General features: G+C 43.4%; 1 protein-coding gene across 2 annotated transcripts in view; it reads left to right on the top strand.

Annotated features, from left to right (window-relative positions):
* The window catches only part of LOC118398592 (protein dispatched homolog 1-like), a 73703-nt gene that overhangs the window by 42433 nt on the left and 11695 nt on the right, over positions 1 to 19575 (top strand). Inside the window, exons 1-2 of one of the 2 annotated variants that reach the window (XM_035794096.2) lie at positions 5311 to 5562; positions 9211 to 9859. In XM_035794096.2, the coding sequence (XP_035649989.1) occupies positions 9252 to 9859 (608 nt within the window). In that variant the 5' untranslated portion in view covers positions 5311 to 5562; positions 9211 to 9251. Of the gene's footprint in view, positions 1 to 5310; positions 5563 to 9210; positions 9860 to 19575 lie in introns of those variants that run through there. The other variant, XM_035794095.2, reaches the window with a different exon arrangement.

The following is a 19575-nucleotide window of genomic DNA, read 5'->3' on the forward strand; positions in this document are numbered from 1 at the left end:
GGGACCTTTCGATAGACAGCTGTGTGCCTTTCCAAATCATGTCCAATCAGTTGAATTTACCACAGGTGCACTCAACTCAAGTTCTAGAAACATCTCAAGGATGATCAATGGAAACAAGATGCACCTGAGTTCAATTTCGAGTCTCACAGCAAAGGGTCTGAATACTTATGTAGATGAGCTATTTCTGTGTTTATTTTTTAATACATTTGCTAAAATGTTCACTCTTCACTTTGAAATTATGGGGTATTGTGTGTGGATTGCTGTGTTTTTAAAAATGTATTTAATACATTTTAGAATAAGGCTGTATTTTAACAAAATGTGGAAAAAGTCCAGGGTTCTGAATACTTTCTGAAGGCACTGTATGTGACCAACAGATGCATATCTGTATTCCCAGTCATGTGAAATCTATAGATTAGGACCTAATGAATTTGTTTCAATTGACTGATTTGCTCATAACAACTGTAACTCAGTAATATATATTTCCACACTATGAGGTTGAAATCATACTGTGACATTTTGAAAATGATGATAAAGCCCTTTTAATGTAAGAGCTGTTTGAAAAGACTGCTTGAAATTTCAGCGTGTTTTGGTGGGATGGAGTTTTGGCCTGCCTGGTGGTGACATCACCCAGCAGTAAATTAGTTAATAGACCAATAAGAAAGAGAGTTCCAAACCTCTGCCAATAACAGCTAGTTTTCAGTTTTCCCCCTCTCCAGACCACTCCCAGACAGTCCTAGCAAAATCCTTGTTTAAGAAAGGGCTCTTTGCTAAGAAGTAATATATATATATATATATATATATATCCTTTTTTATTTACCATTTTAACTGAAAACAATCACCATAAGGTACTTGATTTGTACCCAGAAATAATTCAATATTGAGATAAATATAGTCATTTAAAAATATATATAATTGTGTCATGACCAGAAGAGGAAGTATACAGTGGCTCCTCTAGCACTTGAGGAGAATAGGTGGAAAAGGGGCCGAGGTGGCGAGAGAGAAAGCAGAAGGTGCACTGCCGCTGTATGCGAAAGGAGGACAAAGGCCCAGTCGCACTGCTCCAAAGCCCTGACACCATGTGAAATCCTTTGTAAAAACAACTGTATTAGAGGGCCTGCTTTTGTGCCAAAGGGCTTTATGAGGGTGGTTGTGGGGTGGGAGGTTACGTCCCAGTCCAAAGCTGGAGAACAACCCACTGTTCTAAGAATCATTTCCCCTTGTCTTCCCAAACATACAAATCTAAGTTGTTTTGTCAGTTTGTGTTCTGGGATTGTCAAGTGTTTGGCCTAGTAATTCCTTGTGACCTAAAATAAGTTTGTTCTTGATCATCACAATAATAGGCCTATTCCATCCTGAGAGGACTTGAAAGGAAAGGACCAACCATTTATCAGCAAATAACAAAAATGTCATTTCATTGGCTCTGCCATCAGTCTATCAAGGAGCAGGACACTAATCCGGACACTTCTAAAAAAAAATCCAGGTATGCCCTCAGACAAACCATCAAACAGGCAAAGCATCAACAACACATGTGCCACGCTGATCCTCAACACTGGGCCCTCTCATGGGTGCGTGCTTAGTGCCACCTTGCACTCCCTGTTCACCCACGACTGTGTGGCCAAGCACGACTCCAACACTATCATTTAAGTTTACTGACAACACAACAGTGGTAGGACTGATTGCTGACAACGATGAGACCGCTTATAGGGTGGAGGTCAGAGACTTGGCAGTGCCAGGACAACAACCTCTCCCTCAATGTGAGCAAGACAAAGGAGCTGATCGTGGATGGCCCAGTACATCACTGGACCTATATACCGGGCGGTCAGAGGAAGGCCCAAATAATTGTCAAAGATTCCAGTCACCCAAGTCATAGACTGTTGTCTCCGATACCGCACGGCAAGCGGTACCGGAGCGCTAAGTCTAGGAACAAAAGGCTCCTTAACAGCTTCTACCCTCAAGCCATAAGACTGTCGAACAATGAATCAAATGGCCACCTGGACTATTTACATTAACCCCCCCCCCCTTTGTTTTTACACTGCTGCTACTCACTGTTTATTATCTATGCATAGTCACTTTACAAATGGCCTCTAACCTGTGCCCCCACACATTGACTTGCTACCGGTACCCCCTGTATATAGCCTCGTTAATATTATGTCATTTACTTGTTAATTTTTTATTAAATTTTTTACTTTAGTTTATTTTGTAAATATTGTCTTAACTCTATTTCTTGATTTGCATTGTTAGTTAAGGGTTTGTAAGCATTTCACGGTAAGGTCTACACTTGTTATATTCGGTGCATGTGACAAATACAAATTTGATTTGAGTATAGAACAGGTGCTTGTGATCTCATTTACACCTCCAAGCTGTCCATCAACACCTATAAGAGGAATGCAGATTAGCACTACGGCCATCCAGCTACATCACTCCACTATCTCTTTTATTTCAAGCCAAGATTTTTCCATCTTATTTTCATCTCTTCCGGGAAGGAGGCAGGTCATATGGCTACAGCATGTGGCTGGATGTAGTTTAACTTTCTCCAGCTACTCCAGCAATTCCTTGCGCTTTTTCCGTGAGTCTCCAACTAGGCAACAAGGATTATTCAGCACCTTGACTATTCTTCTGTCTTTGGTCATGGGGAGACTGGAGACGTGAGGTCTCAGTTAGTGCAGATACAGTTTAGTGTACTGTAATCATCTTAGATTTCTCTTTGGGTCTTGCCTGTCTCTGGCAGTAAATCCTGGCTGTCCCTGCGGACTTGGGGAGAGTTAATCGGCGGGAGATGTCCGTCCTTACTCTTGAGGTGTCAGAGGGGATTGGGTTTCCCTGGGTATTCCCAAATCCAGACACACAGAAGCCACAGAGCAATGTGAGCAATGCTGCAAGATACTGACCCGCCCCCTCCCCCCATTACCACATGCAGGGGTTGCACAATGGGGTTGTAACATTACCTGACGGTTCCTGCCTGATTTCAGCTTTCATGATTGCCTATTAGGTCACCGTAAATGTGCTTCCAAATCAAAAGCGAGTTGGATCATGTTTAATTTATAGCAGGAAGGCTTCGTGCAGTGCGTGTTTTTTCTCTCTTAGCTGTTTGATGTTTTATGTCCTTGGAATGTGCAAGAGGGAGTGGCTTTGGCTCTACCTTGGGCATTTGTGCTGCATTTTGTTTAAGCATAGGCTTAAATGTATTCTGCATCTGTGTAAACCCGAATGTGCATCTTTTTTATGGGATCATTCAGTTGTCTACAGTATTATTTTTTTTGTCACCCTAATACTTTCAACATTACTTTGACCCTTGCATTTAGGAAGAACAAGCTCCAATTGATCATGCTATTTTAAAACGTTATCACATTTCCATTGGCGCTCCAAATCTTAACAGGGAACAACCGTCTTACTCCAAGTCAATTCCTGTAAGAGTTTAGAAACAACTCTCTCCCTTCCTACTTCCCTCCATTTATTTTGTTGTTGGCTGACCCTGTCAGTTTGATGAGCTGTGGGTGATCATTGCTGGGACCAGTATGCTTTGATTACAGCTCCTTCCAGTTACTGTGCCCTTTGATGTGGTTTCCCTGCCGTCCAGGGCTGCAGCGGCCTGCCAGCTAGCCAGGCTCTTGTTATTTCAAAGGGGGAATCCTCGCTTCGACTCGGATGGCCTGGGCTGACCAGGCACATGACCACCACAGGCATGGCTGGATACTGATACGCCAGGCTTTAGTGTGATAATCCTACCCACTCATGGGGTTTAATGGGGCTATAGGCACTGCCCTTTAACTGTAAAGCTGTTTATTCACACAGAGCTAACTCGCCTGTAATATAGCCTGTACTCAACTGTATATTAATAGGTGATAATCATGTTTGGTCACACGCACAAGCTTTCTTGTTGAATGGGACCTTTTTGGTTCTGAGTTGTTATTTTTATAAATCACTTGTTATTTTCTATGTGTAGCCTACGTAATGTAGTGTAGGTCTACTGGATGTCTGCTTTGCAAGTAGGCCTACATTAGGCTATATTGTTATTGTTGGCTCGTATTCATTTAAACAGGGAAAGTGTTTGTCTAAAGATTTGTGCTGGATGTGGAGAAGTGCTGCTAGGGTAACATTACGATAGCTCATTGAAGCTACAGAATTGTAAATATATACTGTATAACACACCACAATGTATACAGCAGTTTACGATTCAATGAAAGTTGACTTGTGGTAAACGGTGTTAAACACAACTGTTCTGAACATAGAAAACCTAGGATACTTTCCATGTAGCCAGCACCCTACTGCAGTGCACTGCATATTATGGTGTGCTATATGAACTGTGTCCTGATGCTAGAAGACAGCTGCAATTAAAGCCAGGTATGACCTCTCTCTTCCCATGATTCCACGTGATGAAGAACCACTCCTGCTGAGCAGAATGCTCCGAGCACAAAAAGTTATTTTCCAAGAGTCTGGAAGATGAGCTCTTCCATTTTCATCTTGTGGGAAAGATTGTGATATTGCATGGTATAATGGAGACATGACAGGGGTGAAACAGTCCAAAGGATATGGTAATCACTTTGTTGCGTGGCCCAACTGTTGCTTGAGTTTGGATATTATCAGAAAGTCCACTGTGAGTTTTCAATCAAACCACAGTTATTTCAATGGGAATGGGCAGGGTGGAGAGGTCTATGAGGTAAAGGGGAGTATATTTTTAGGGGATTATTAAGTTATACACAACACAGCCAAAGGACTGAACATATCTAGTGTACAATCTTTAATTTGATGTGTGATTCCATGGGTGGGGTCATAAAGAAGGGTTTTTAGGTCAAACTAAACAAATAAGTGATTATTTCACGACTTGACAGCTGATTTTATTGGTCAATTTAATTTGTAAACTTGATGTTGGGTCATTTTTCTCTCACATGTCCTCTGACTGGGAATTTGTGTAAAATGCATCTGGATGATTCAATATGTTCCGCGCGGTAGATCCGCGTTAATGGGTGCTTATCGCAATGTCCGATTGAGCCCATATGCAGCATTTACCGTGAAGATAACGTTGCCCTTAAAAGGTGCATAGCGGACAAAGCACGATTGGATTGAATCTGGGACTTAGAACCCTCTCAATAATAGTCAGTGATTGACTGAATAACATTTTCATCCTAAAAACAAGCTCCTAATATTTTTTTCCTTTTTCCTGTTGTGATAATGAAGTAAGTCAGTGACTCATAACACTCAAATGTTAGTTTGTTGTGCTGTTTCCTAGTGGTGATGCACCTCCGTTGCCCCAGCTGTCGTGTGCTGCAGAGGCACTGATTGGGTTAAAAGTCTCAGAGCATCATAAACGTCCTATCAGTGGGCTAGTGCGCAGTCCCAGCCCACCGCCTACCCGAGACAGGGTGCATGTGTTTGTCATTCTGCCTGTCCGCTTCCCCGTTAGTTTCTAACTTCTTTCGCTGCGACTTGTTGCTCTCTCTTTTTTGGAGTGTTTTGTTGAACAAGTGGTGGATACTGTAAACCGAAGCCATTTTCGGTGAATATTTTAAACTTCGACGAGCACGAACGGAACGCAAACATCCAGAGCTCCAACACTTCGATAAGGTATCAAACCTGTGAAACGGTGTACTTTTTATGTATCCGTTAAATGTCGACTATGGATTGATCCTCTGAAAACACGGATGTGTTTATACACCTGAATCTAAACGGTTTAAATATATGCGTCTGTTCCTACTGTGTATGGTACTAAAGAGGGGTTTTATAATAATATACAGATAACGGATTCCGTCTCCGCTGCTGCAAAGTATCGGAACGACATAATGAAAAGGGCAAGTGATGTTACGCCTAATGGGATGTCCCGGTCTTTTTCTGAACACCGGCGTAGCTTCCTCTCAGAATATTTGTTTTCCTCTCATTGTGTAGCCTACATAACTTTAGTTGATCAACATTATATTTGGTAGGCTAATAGGCCTATATGATCATACCGACATAACGGATAAGCGTCTTGTGTGACAGCAGCTTCGTATAAAAAGTACAAATATATGAAATGGGGGAAAAAATGGTGGTCATAGCCTACTTTTGAAGATTTAACAAAAACTGCGTTTGACAAAAAATATTTATATGGTTTCCTATGTCATAATGCTGCAACATACTTACATTTTTTTTTAAATTCCTTATCTGTGGAGCAATGCATTATGTATAATAAACGATGGCTATTAATGTATACAATAGACAAGAAATGTGTTGTTTCTATCTTCATTTGAGCTTCACATTGATTGTTTGCGGCATGATTTTATGATTACTACAGCAGACTAGTTTATTTACCTATTCTAACATGAGACACTACTAGCCTTGAGCAAGCCAACTTCATATAGGTAAGTAAAACCCAGCTGTGGAAATGGGTCAAAGGGGCAGCCTTGTCAAAAGCTTCTCCGTCACTAGAATACGAATGCCAAAGTCCTCATACGTAGCCCTCTCAGGCATGTGCTTGTAGTTTCCAAGATGTTATTAGGCTGAAGTTATTAACTGTCTTGACTGAGTCCTCATAATTACCGTCAATTAGCTTTAATTGAAGGGATGAGGTACTTTGCCTCCAGCTGCATACCTGGTAGTTGCACAGGTCTCACCCCATAATCACAAACTCAACTCGAAAGCAGAAAAACTCATCCCGTTATTCTCAACCTTTCCAGTTTCCACAGACCTCATGTCGGTCAAACCGTGACTGTCACTTCTTAAAACCACTGCACTCAAAACCAAAATGAGTTTTCAGATCAGTGTTTGCATATACACACTGAAAATAGGAGCTATAAATAGTTCATTGTTTATTACTAAAAAATAAAAAATGAAGGACATTTTGTCAGCGTTTGTTTTTAGGGCATCCGTCCCACACTGATCGATCCGTTATTTCCTAAGGGCACAGTCCCCTGTTTGTGTCAGACTGCAGATTGGCCTAGATGTCTCACCTGGATGGAAACCGTCACTATTGGAGCACACACAGCCTCCCGCTGAATTCCTGTGGCAGTGGAGCAATGTTGAAAGCAGATGTGTACTGGTAGAGGGATGCATTATTAGGTTGTGCAACTGATTATTTAGCCAAGAATAATCACAATTTCATTGACAAAGGTCCAGGCTACTTACATAAGTCTCTTTTTCATACTTTTTAATTGATTCATTGCCAGCTCTTCAACTTAAAAACAAAAATCATTGTTCGTAACTTGTCATATATGGTAGACTGAAAACGTAAACCTAGTTTCTGCTGCACTGCCTGCTATTCGGAGCTGTTCAGACAGAGGTTGAAGTTCTTCTCCCCCCCCACCTCCCCAATCCCACAGCTCCGACCCGACCTGGCTGTCAGTCTCATGTTACCCCCTCACTCATGTTGAGGCGTCGCAGAACACAATCATTCACATTCACTGCGTCGCATGGCTGTTTCCCTGCATGGACATGAAGTTTAGCCAAGTAGGCTATATGATATATCCTAATGGGTGTCGGTTGAACACAAACACATTTAGTTTGCCATCAAAATATTTGATATCGCCTACGACTGTGTACTGTGTTTGCATGCTGTCTCACAGAGGCAACCCGAACTTTGAGAAATGGGTCTGTAGTGAGTTTTTTTTGGAGGGAAAGTTATTTGCAAGTAAGCTGGGTCATGAGTCAAGTTTGTTTTGACAGATATGTGAAGGTTTTTAAAAGCAAAATGTCTACAAGGCCGGTAAAATAAGGAAGCCTTAAAGGCCCATTGCAGCTGTTTTTATCTCTATATCAAACCATTTCTGGGTAACAATTAAGTACCTTACTGTCATTGTTTTCAATTAAAATTATCAAAAATAGCTTCTTACTAATGAGGCATTTCTTAAGTAAGAATTTTGGTAGGACTGTCTGGGAGTTGTCTGAGTGGGGAGGGGAAAACTAGCTGTTATTAGCAGAGGTTTGGGAACTCTCTTATTGGTCTATTAGCTAATTGACCACCTAGTGATGTCACCAGACAGGCCAAAGCTCCATCCCACCAAAACAGGCTGAAATTTCAGGCAATATCATCATTTTCACAGTATTATTCCATCCTCACAGTGTGGAAATGTATTTAAAACACAGGAAAATAAAATATTTGACTGCCGTGGGCCTTTAAAATGTTGCATAGTTTATCAAATAGGAAAATCAAGGGGAATATAAACTACGTTCAGTAGATTTATTTTTAAGGCTAAACGTTATCAGTTCTGATCTGGTAGTAATAGTTTATTGCTATGTTCAGGGGGATTTCTGCACCGTAGTACATTTCCATCTACTAGTGCACTTCCATGTCTATCTCTGCCCTAGGCATGATGCGGATGAAGTAGACAGTATTGTGTGGGAACTAGTGAGAAGTCGTTTTTCCTCACAACCTCAGCCATTAGTCTTAAAGGGAGATGAGGTTCGCACAGGACTCCCCTTCACAATAGACTGAGTGTGATTTATTCATATGGGTTTACGTCAAGTCTGTTTCAGCGGGGGTTGGAGTTGGGCAACGTTCCAACTTCACAACCCACCACAACCGTGCATTACCTGTGAAAGGCAATTCACTGCTTTTGAAGTGTGTCAAGTGAATCATGGTTAAACCACAGACATTATTTTTTTTCCCTCTTACTCTAAAATGTCCCAACTGAAGGTATTTTACATTACACATAGCCTGAACATATTCTGTCATAGGGGCTGAAACTCTAGCATCATAAAGACTTGGAGACCTCTGTTTAATCGCTTTCTGTTGAAACCGTTTTATACATTTCATAATGTAGAGAGAGCGCAGGCTTCCCTGCACACAGGCTGCCAATTCATACCCTGTCATATTCATACTTTATAAATCACACTTCAGACAAAAATGGCAATGAAGAAGAGAAATATGGTTAAAGTGACTAATATTTGCTGTTTAGCTTTGAGTAAATCAATAAAGATTGATCCCTTGACTTTCGTCTAGTCCCAACCTCTTCCTCGTCTAGAAAGAGCAAGGTAATAATCTGTTTTGCTAACCGTTCGTTGCATTCTGTTCAGATCTGAGTTTTGAGCGTGAACCCTTGTGCGTTTTACTCTCTCATTCTCTCCCCTTTGCCCACACGGTTCCCTGGGCTCAGGCGTCCACACGCTCTCCCCTTGCTGTTCCGCTCAGCTCATCAGCTCCGTGTGAATAGAGTCAATGTTCAACTGAACGTCAACATGGCTGGCTACAGTAAAGAGTTAACTATGCGCCTGTCTGCTTTTCCTCCCATTTTTTTTCTGCAGAGGAGTGGCAAACCCCGCGCCAGGCCGGCAGGAAGAGGACCATGGCCCTGAGCGACGCCAACGGTGACCTCCTGCTCCTCAGCAATGCCAGCCTGCCACCCAGCGTTACCACGATGGCCAGTGGCACCGGCAGCCCAGCTTCCAGTGCCAGCCTCAGCAACACGGAAGGAGGGGACGTCAGCGTTGTTTCCACACCTAGAACACAGCAGAGGCATAGGCACCAACCAAGGCCAACGCCTCCACACAAGGAGCCCCAGCAGAGATCCAGAGTGAGTCTGGACGGGGGCGCTGTCAAGCAGAACGGCTCCCTTAGGGCCCCTTCCTCGTCCACCTCCTCTTCACACCTCACAGACTCTCAAAGGTTGGCCAAGCTCCTGCCCTCCACACTTTCCACCACCACCTCCCCCTCGCCTCCTCAGCCTCCTCCGCTGTCTCCACCTCCCCCGTGCTGCCACCGCTGCCCATTCCATCCCCCCTTGTGCTGCCACGGCAACCAGCAGGAGTGCCACATCTTCCAGACCCATGCTCCTGCCCTGCAACTGCACCCGGGCTCCTGCTCCTGCTGCCTGCAGGCCTCCCCTCCATCCCTCTGTTTACACCACCGCTGGCAGGAGCACCTCCAGAACCAGCCCAATGTGGCCGGCCTCAGGTACGTGTGTGATGACTGTGTGTTTGTGCGCCAGTTCGTGCTTCTCTCTGCCATGGGGTGGCCTCAGGCATATCTCTATTACCTGCCTCTCCAACAGAAGCCCTTTCATTGCATTTCCCTTCCGAATGGGTGGTGACTGAATGCTTACTAACATGTCACAGTTAGGGTTGCACAGAGAGGGTATGTTAGTGAAAACTTTTGAAGTTTACCAGTAAACTACCAGAATTTGATGGCAGCTGTGAATAAAGACAATAGTTGCAGAGTGAATTGAAAATGCCATTGTTGATTAGATGCTTTTTTCATTAATTAGGCTTTTTTTCCTTCTTGAACCAGATGGACACTGAATAATATGGACACGGATATAAAAAATGAATACATTATACAGTACCAGTCAAGTTTGAACACACCTACTCATTCAAGGGTTTTTCTTTATTTTTTACTATTTTCTACATTGTAGAATATTAATGAAGACATCAAAACTATGAAATAACACATATGGAGTCATGTAGTAACCATAAGTGTTAAACAAATCAAAATATATTTAGCCACCCTTTGCCTTGATAACAGCTTTGCACACTCTTGGCATTCTCTCAACCAGCTTCATGAGGTAGTCACATGGAATGCATTTCAATGTAAAGGTGTGCCTTGTTAAAAGTTCATTTGAGGAGTTTCTTTCCTTCCTAATGCGTTTGAGCCAATCAGTTGTGTTGTGACAAGGTAGGGGTGGTATACAGAAGATAGCCCTATTTGGTAAAATACCAAGTCCATATTATGAAAAGAACAGCTCAAATAAGCAAAGAGAAACGACAGTCCATCATTACTTTGACTGACCTTCGTGTCTTTAATCTGCAACATTTCAAGAACTTTGAAAGTGCTGTTGCAGAAACCAGCAAGCGCGATGATGAAACTGGCTCTCATGAGGACCACCACAGGAAAGCAAGACAGAGTTACCTCTGCTGCAGAGGATACGTTCATTAGAGTTACCAGCCTCATAAATTGCAGCCCAAGTAAATGCATCAAAATTCAAGTAACAGACACATCTCAACATCAACTGTTCAGAGGAGACTGTGATTCAGGCCTTCATGGTCAAATTGCTGCAAAGAAACCACTACTAGTGGACACCAATAAGAAGAGACTTGCCTGGGCCAAGAAACACGAGCAATGGACATTTAACCGGTGGAAATCTGTCCTTTTGGTCTGAGTTCAAATTTGAGATTTTTGGATACAATCGCTGTTTCTTTGTGAAACGCAGAGTAGGTGAACAGATGATCTCTGCATGTGTGGTTTCCACCGTGAAGCATGGAGGAGGTGTGGGGGTGCTTTGTTGGTGACATTGTCTGTTGTTTTATTTAGAATTTAAAGCACACTTTACCAGCATGGCTACCACTGCATTTTGCAGCGATATGCCATCTCATCTGGTTTGCGCTTAGCGGGACTATCATTTGTTTTTCAAAAGGACAATGACCCAAAACACACCTTCAGGCTGTGTAAGGGCTATTTGACCAAGGAGAGTGGTGGAGTGCTGCATCAGATGACCTGGCCTCCACAATCACCTGACCTCAACCCATTTGAAATGGTTTGGGATGAGTTGGACCGCAGAGTGAAGGAAAAACAGCCAACAAGTGCTCAGGATATGTGGGAACTCCTTCAAGACTGTTGGAAAAGCATTCTTCATGAAGATGGGAGAGTGTTTAAATCTGTCAAGGCAAAGGGTGGCTACTTTGAAGAATCTTAAATCTAAAATATATTTTGTTTTACATTTTTTTTTTGTTTTTTGGTTACTACATGATTCCATGTTATTTCATAGTTTAGATGTCTTCACTAATTATTCTACAATGTAGAAATGAAGAAAAACCATTGAATGAGTAGGTGTCCAAACTTTTGTGTGTGTGTGTGTGTGTGTGTGTGTGTGTGTGTGTGTGTGTGTGTGATATAAATACGCTGCATGTATCTCCTGGCGAGACACATGCAGCGTATTAATCCACCCATTGTAAAATTACTGTTATATATATGAGAGAAATTATTCAGTTATAAATTACCGAACATTACGGTAGCATACCACCCTAGTCACAGTGTTTAGCGTAAATGTTATGGGTGATATGCAGTACCATATGTACATACATGTAACTGGAGCCTTGACTTTTTCCCCAGTTATGCTTCAGAGGAATGTGTTTAGAGTCAACTGTATATAGGGCAGGTTTTAAATTCTGATAGCAAATGTTGACAATTGTTTCAGATATTTTACTATGATTACATTAAATTGTAATTTTTTTCATTACACCATGCCAGTTATTCAACTGCTTGCATGCCACAGCATTGGACCCTGTATTGAGAAATCAATACATAGTTTTAAATGCCTTCCTTTCTCTTCTCACACACTCTTCTAAATTCAGCTATATAATCCCTCTGCCTGCCTGTTGTCCCAGTCCTGAATGTTCTGCTATGTGGAGGTCCAGGTTGTTGTCCTCGGGAGATAACCTGTAGGCCCAGGGGTCAGCTAAGCCAGCAGATGCAGGGAGGAGGAGGGGTCAGCCAGCCAGGCACCCAGGGAGCACAATACCAACCCCAGAGCCACCGCCCTCCCTGCACCCCCAAGCCCCAATGAAAGAGAGCTTTGAGAGCCCCAGGGGATACAGGGCCGCTGTCCTTCCCCAGGCCCCAGCCCATCGAGTCAATCCACAGGGAATGTCCCCCTGGCCTCTCCCAAGCCTCCCCTCTCTCATCGGCTCTGAGGCTTTTCTAGGAGAGGTGCTGATGGTTTGATGGTCTGTCTGTCCTATTTCCCAGACAAACAAACAGTACCAACACACAGCTCAGCCAGACTAGATCATCTCTGCAAGTAAGTCTCTCCTCCCTGCTCCATCTCCATATTGTAATGGTGGACCAGAGGGAGAAAGACCCTCAAGTACATGTTTTGAACGTACACAAAGAATCAACAATAGTTTTGACTCTTGTGGGAGTTGTATATGTTTGTTCTTGGTGGTGTATGACTAGTTGTTAGAGGCTTCGGTAGAGTTTTGTCCTGGGACACGTGAGTTGAAAGTTTTGAATTTGAAAAAAAACCCACATGTGACTTGCACATTCCCTGCGTTCAGACTGGGATGGTGGATCTGAACATATTTTTTTGGCAAACATTTCTTTAAGTGGGACATATTTTGCATCTTGTTTTTCACCCCTAATCATTTACACAGTTCTATATTTAACAGCAAATAAAATATAAATATTGAGCTCAGCTCCTCTTCATGGTAGTAAGTACTTTCGGGGAGGTTGATTTGTGTAAGACTATATTTTTGCTTACTTTTCACATGGAAATGTCCTGCCAAATGGATTTAGATCCCTGTAAGTCCATTAGAGAGATGCTCTCTGTGGGTGGCTGTGAGAGTTTTTGGTTTATGTACTCGTATTGGGCGGGTACAAACTCCATCCACGCACATTACGCAGTTGGGTGGGAGAATGTGGCAAAGAATAGCATTTCAGCCATTTGAATGCATTCACTGGCATCTGTGGCTTTCGTTGAAAAAAAAAAAGATATATATAATCCATGTCTGAATGAAGAGCAGATGTTCCTCTGCCATGTGCCTCTCTAATGTTGAACGGCTCTGTATTTAGTAAACAGGTCCCTCTTGTTCTGTGATGGCAGGTTTGAATTAAAGGCCAATGTTGAGTTGCTCTCAAATCCGATCCCCTTTACAGTGGTATTGTGCCTCCAATGTCTCCAGAGAGATTGGAGATTGGAAGATAAGAGATAAGGATAAGCCTGGCTGTCTGGTACAGTCTCCCAGTCCCTGGCTGGCCCCAGACGTGCAGGGCTTTGGGCATCTCCTTTTCCCCTGTGTTGGAGCACGGTGCGCCATAGAATACCTCTTCGCATGGAGGGAGAGGCCTTTTAATGCCTTGGTAATTTGAGGGTACGCAGTCAGACAAGATCGTGTCAAATATCAGTTTGATCTCAAAGGCTGTAATCCGCGAGATTAGGCAGAGGATTATGTGTATGATCACAGCACTTGGTCGTTACGCCCAGCTATGGAGACCCCCCCCTCCTTCCGATAAGGTTGCACTGGAGTTTCTTCCCCAGGGCTTTTCAGGCTTTTGTGTGTTTGTCCAAGAACTATACAATCAAGAACTATAGAACTCCTGTTGAGACACATGCAGCGTATTAATCCTCCCATTGTAAAATGACTGTCTCTCTCGATCTCTCTGTTTTTACTCCGAGAAGTGAATGGATTTATCCTTGGATGTAAGGATGGAAATCCACTATGAAGGAAAAGGTCAGCTCAGCAGAACGGTTGAGCAGCGGAAGGATCTATATGGTGGTCTGGGAAATGCATTAAGATTGTCAGTGTCTGGTAAGATGGTGACTGTTTTTCTATGATTTGAGGATCAGGGGGAAACGGATCAGTCAGAGCAGTAGATAAGTCTGTGACCTTGGGAAGTCAGCTTATTTGGCTGCCGTTTGACTACAGTTAGCCTCATCTCAATAGGTTTTCAGGCTCTGGGTTCTTCCAAGCCTGTCATTTGTTTTGATAGAATGCTCTCAAGGCACCTTTTCGGCTCCAGCTGCACTCTCAGATAGAGAGTGGCATCTACCTGTGCTGCCGAGACTGGCCTGACCTTTCATGGCTGAACAACCCCCAAAGAGCCCGCTGACACTGAACTATCCAGGGTCACGTCATGATTATAACCTCTCTCTCCACTCACCCGGGGAGGGTTTTTGCCCATGCATCGCTTCCTGCTACATTCCTGTTATTTTAGCAGCCACAAGTTTGGATTGGTTTCATGCCTTCTCGGATAGCTGGCATTTCTTCCCTTTTCTATAGAAAGGTCTATTTTTGTTAACTCACGCCTGTTTGATTTTGTACTCAAGTACCGTTTTTTGACTGGAGGTAGGGGGTTTCCCTGGTGCACAGGAACACGTATTAAACATGACACCTCATCCGGCCTGCACGTTTAATTATATTGGATGAATTTAAGAATTCCTGTTATATTGGATGAATTTAAGAATTCCTGTTATATTGGATGAATTTAAGAATTCCTGTTATATTGGATGAATTTAAGAATTCCTGTCAGTTGAATATGACATGAATTCATAGCCTGTCATTTCTGACAACTCCCAAAGGTTTCCCTTTAAACTTTTTATTTGATTTTTTTAGATCACGACTCGTATCTTTCCCCAGTGAGAGATCTCTTTTGGAAACATTAACTAATATACCCAAACTGTCTGACAGCTGCAAGCCCCGACCGGCCAGGCGGCCTGAAAATGATCTTTGTGCTATGGATTTCAGGGTGCCAGTTTGACAAGGCTTTGCGCATTATCAAGAATAACAACTGTTTGCGATGCCTGCTGCGGTCTGAGGAGCCTGGAGTCCTCAATGTGAACCCTTGTGAAGTAGCAGCAGGGCTTTTCACGCTAGCATTTTATCCATTTGGCCCATTAACCACTATACAGAGACATCCATCACGCCCAGCCTCAACACTGACTGCTAAAGATGCACCCTGGTGTCTGTGGGGAGATCAGGGGAAAGGAGAGACGAGCACCGTCTGCCCCAGAAAGACACAAAACACGAGGGAAAGCAGGGATGGAGGGAGGGAGCGGCCTGGTTCTATTTTATCTCCACCCTGTAATTCCACATAACTACCCAGTTAGCTTCCAGAGCGTTCTGTTGGCTTCTTAGAACAGGTCTGCATCTATGTGGAGTGAGTTAAGCACAGGCAGTAGCCTAGTACACCACAGCACGCACTCCAGCCCATTCCTGATCAAGGGAGAGAGGTGTGTGTGTGTGTGTGTGTGTGTGTGTGTGTGTGTGTGTGTGTGTGTGTGTGTGTGTGTGTGTTTTAGCCTGCTACATGAGTACAGGGAGAAGTTCCACTGAGAGATAGGTCAACACTACTCTGTTTCTGCCCCCAGGGCTCAGGGTTGCGATGTTGAAGATAATGTTTTTACCCCATGCATACCTTTACACAGGACCAACAGAATTGGGCCAAAAAGCTTTTTTCCTCCCCCTCAGGGACAATTTATCACCTACTTTGACACTCAGAGACACTTCTGCCTGTTGTAAAACTTGAGCAATTGGACCCTCCGGGCCAGTTACTTCAGCGGTTCATTTGCTGTTGAAGGTGGCAATCTGGGTCTCTTAAAAACTTGTAAGCCGCGTTTGTTGATGTTAGACGTTTTCACCTGAAGAAACCCAACTTAATGATCCAAGTTACATGTTGTTAAGTCATGAACATTTCAGGAAGTTCTAAAGACCAGAGGGTAAGTTCATGCTCTTTTTCAAATGTCAGTATTATAATGTAAGAGGGGGGATAGAGCGGGGTAGCTGTGGCCTTAGTGTGGTGTTTTTCCTTATTCCTCCCTGAAGGATGAGTGATGGGAAGAAGTTCACCAAGGACAAACGCTAGTAGTGTGTCCCATGTGTGAACCTTCCCCTACTCCGGCTGCTCTCGTCCATGGGTGAGGGAGTTGGGGGGTGAGAGGGAATCAGGGGGTGAGGCAGCTGACCCCCATACCTGCGCGGGTGGATAATAAGAGGGGTGAGCTCCCAGTGGCTCTGCTCCAGACCCCGCTTTATACTGTATGGCCCCTGAGCATGAGGCAAAGCAAAGCCCATAAAGGTACCCACCCAAGATCAAAGAGCGATACTATCCTATAAACCAGGATCAAAGCTGGATCTGAACAGCACTCTGTCATAACTTCAAATTAGGTTGCTCTCTTTTTTCTTCTTCTGGTGGAGGGAACAGTTGTTGAGGCTTCATGTGGATAAAAGGCTGGCTGTGGCTGGCTGGTATTATCTCCACACTCTGAGGCTCTAGGCCTGCACTACAGGTTCTCCCACGGCTGACTCGGCTCCCTGGGGAAATGAGCATAATGGAAGATTTGATAACATTTGTGTAATGCTATATAAATAGTTACTAGCATGTAACATGAGCCCTTGTGGATGCCCTTATAACAACCTGTCCAAGTGGTGTATATAAGGTCAAGGAATAATCGCTCACTCGTATGTACAGAATTGCATGGTTAATTTTGTTTATAATGGACCTTCGTCAAAATGTGTCCAGTAGGTACACTTCACTCCAGTGCTACAATCAGTGCTACTCCCCTCTCATTTGTTCTTATAGTAGTTTAAAACCTGTCTTGAGAATACACTGTTGTATTTTTCATCCTGAATTTAATTAATATTCACACATTTACATGAAAATGCATGCAACTCTGTGTCCTGACGTCACGTAGATGTGAGGGTTCCTATGAATCACTTTGCTTTGTCTCTTTTTTTCTTCTCCTGCCTCTGGGCACTTGGTGAACTTAGCTAACGGTTGGAATGTTCCAGTTCGGCCGGCCCCCTCCTCACACTCACTCTCTCAGCCCAGAGAGGACAGGTCGGACTCCATCACTGACGCTCAGCCTCACAGTCCCAACAGCCCTTGGCTGTGGTCTGCAGCTCACCAGACGGCTGTGTCACCAGACACCTCCAAGATGTCACAGCGCCGTCTTGCCAAACCCTCTTTGTCAAGAGCTGCGGTTAGAGCTGGAGAGCCTTCAGACACTGTGGCCTTAGATGGCCCGGAGAGAGCAGAGAACATGTATAGAGTAGTGTGAAGAGGATGTCTGGGGAGAAGGAGATGAAAAGGGTGAAAAATTGATCTCTTTACGCAAAAAATACTCTGATTATCTCTGAGATCAGTCCCAGGGCAACAAACAGTAGCATGCTGGATCAAAGAGACCCAGGCAGGAGCTAGAGGCACCGCTGTGCTTGAAACTGGATATTGTAGGTAAACAGAGGAATATGTGGTGCTTGGGCTTTTTTAAAATGAGTTTACCTTTCTGTCTAGACATGTATGCACCTTATCACATAAGTCTTAATGGAGGGTGTACCTTGACATTGGGCCAAATTATGTGTGGGAGGTTTAGTCTCAAAATGGCCACCACAACAGGCAGGGCAACTCTAGCCTGGTTACCATTCTGTTGAACTGTTTAGCCAGCATGACAACTGCAATAGAGTTGGCTAAAGCAGTAACAGTGTGTCAACTAAGGGCGGGCAGCTCATGTCAAGCATGCTAAAACGTCCAGATCTCCTTACCAGGCAGCTTCCAGGACTTAAGTTGTTGGACGTCTTCATAAAGACACTGGGCGAGCAGATGACTGGTCAGCACAGCTGCTTGTCGTTGGTTCCTTGACTTTGTGCAGTAGAGGAGTCCCGGTCATGTAAGCAGCAAATGGGAACACAGTCTCCCATTTTTCAGAAGCCCAGTCCTCCAGGTCTGACGGCGGATGTTGGACGTAATGGGTTGGGGCTGGCAGCTGAAAGCGATTGGTTCCGCTGCTGGGAGGTCTTGTGGAGCCTCTTGTTCTGAACGTGTTCAGCAACAGTGACTTAGACCTGTTGTTCTGCCATAAGAATAGGCCAACATACAACACACTCGTCTAGTGCTGCCTCCCGTCGAATCTGTGTCAAGACTGACATGACATCCATAGTCATGTTTATGATATGAGATGTGTGATTATTCATTAGTATTGGTGGTATTATGTAGGAATTGGGGTCGGGCGATATTAAGGTGGCATTGTCTATCGATGATGATTGACAGCTATTGTCAATGGTGATGACATTGTGATGTGACAGACGATGGTTTAGCCTATTTGAACTTGACAGTTGCCCCGCAGTAAAGAACGGAGTCATGGAGCAGGGCAGCACACAAGTGACATTCCTAGTAATTTGCCTGTTCCAATTTGCTATAACTTATTTCAATAAATATGTGATACAGAACGCAAGAGAGGAATGTAGTCCAGACAGAGCGGAGAATTCCACCAAAGCAGCGCGAAATGTTAGAGAATATTGTCTGTCGGATGCATGGGCTTTAGTCTATAGCTTACACCCATTCATATTTTTCGTTAATGTAATGTACACCTTAACTATCATGTGTTTTAGATGTTTTAAAAAAGGGACTAATAATGAGGACACAAATAATAAAAATGACAAGTTTAAACGAAATAAGTTATGCAAACCTCCAATCGAGGTTGCAAACCAAATGGCCATTAACCCATCCTCATTCCTCTTATTGGCCTATCATAAAAGCCTTAAGACAAGTTAAAGTTATGAAAAATGGCTTATATATTCTAGGCTACAAAAGGTCCTAAAGTTGTGGCTTTCAAAAATAACCAGAATGAAAGTCTGTAGCCTAAGCCAAGGCTATTCTCAATCACCGGTTTATGATGGATGAAACAAATGCTTTCCCCCCCTATTTTATCAGGTAAAATAAAGCAATTATGATCCAGTTCTGTAGACCGCCCGTTCCTCATCAGACAGTTATTGCGCCATCACAGCTCACCACACATATACAGTTGAAGTCGGAAGTGTACATACACTTAGGTTGGAGTCATGAAAACAACTCGTTTTTCAACCACTCCACAAATTTCTTGTTAATAAACTATAGTTTTTGCAAGTCGGTTAGGACACCTACTTGTTGCATGACACACATCATTTTTCCAACAATTGTTTACAGACAGATTATTCCACTTATAATTCACTGTATCACAATTCCAGTGGGTCAGAAGTTTACCTTCACTAAGTTGACTGTACCTTTTAAACGGCTTGTAAAATTCCAGAAAATGATGTCATGGCTTTAGAAGCTTCTGATAGGCTAATTGACATAATTTGAGTCAATTGGAGGTGTACCTGTTGATGTATTTCAAGGCCTACCTTCAAGGCCTAACTCAGTGCCTC

This window comes from Oncorhynchus keta, chromosome 19 (assembly GCF_023373465.1).
Source record: "Oncorhynchus keta strain PuntledgeMale-10-30-2019 chromosome 19, Oket_V2, whole genome shotgun sequence".
In the NCBI taxonomy this organism is placed as follows: domain Eukaryota; kingdom Metazoa; phylum Chordata; class Actinopteri; order Salmoniformes; family Salmonidae; genus Oncorhynchus; species Oncorhynchus keta.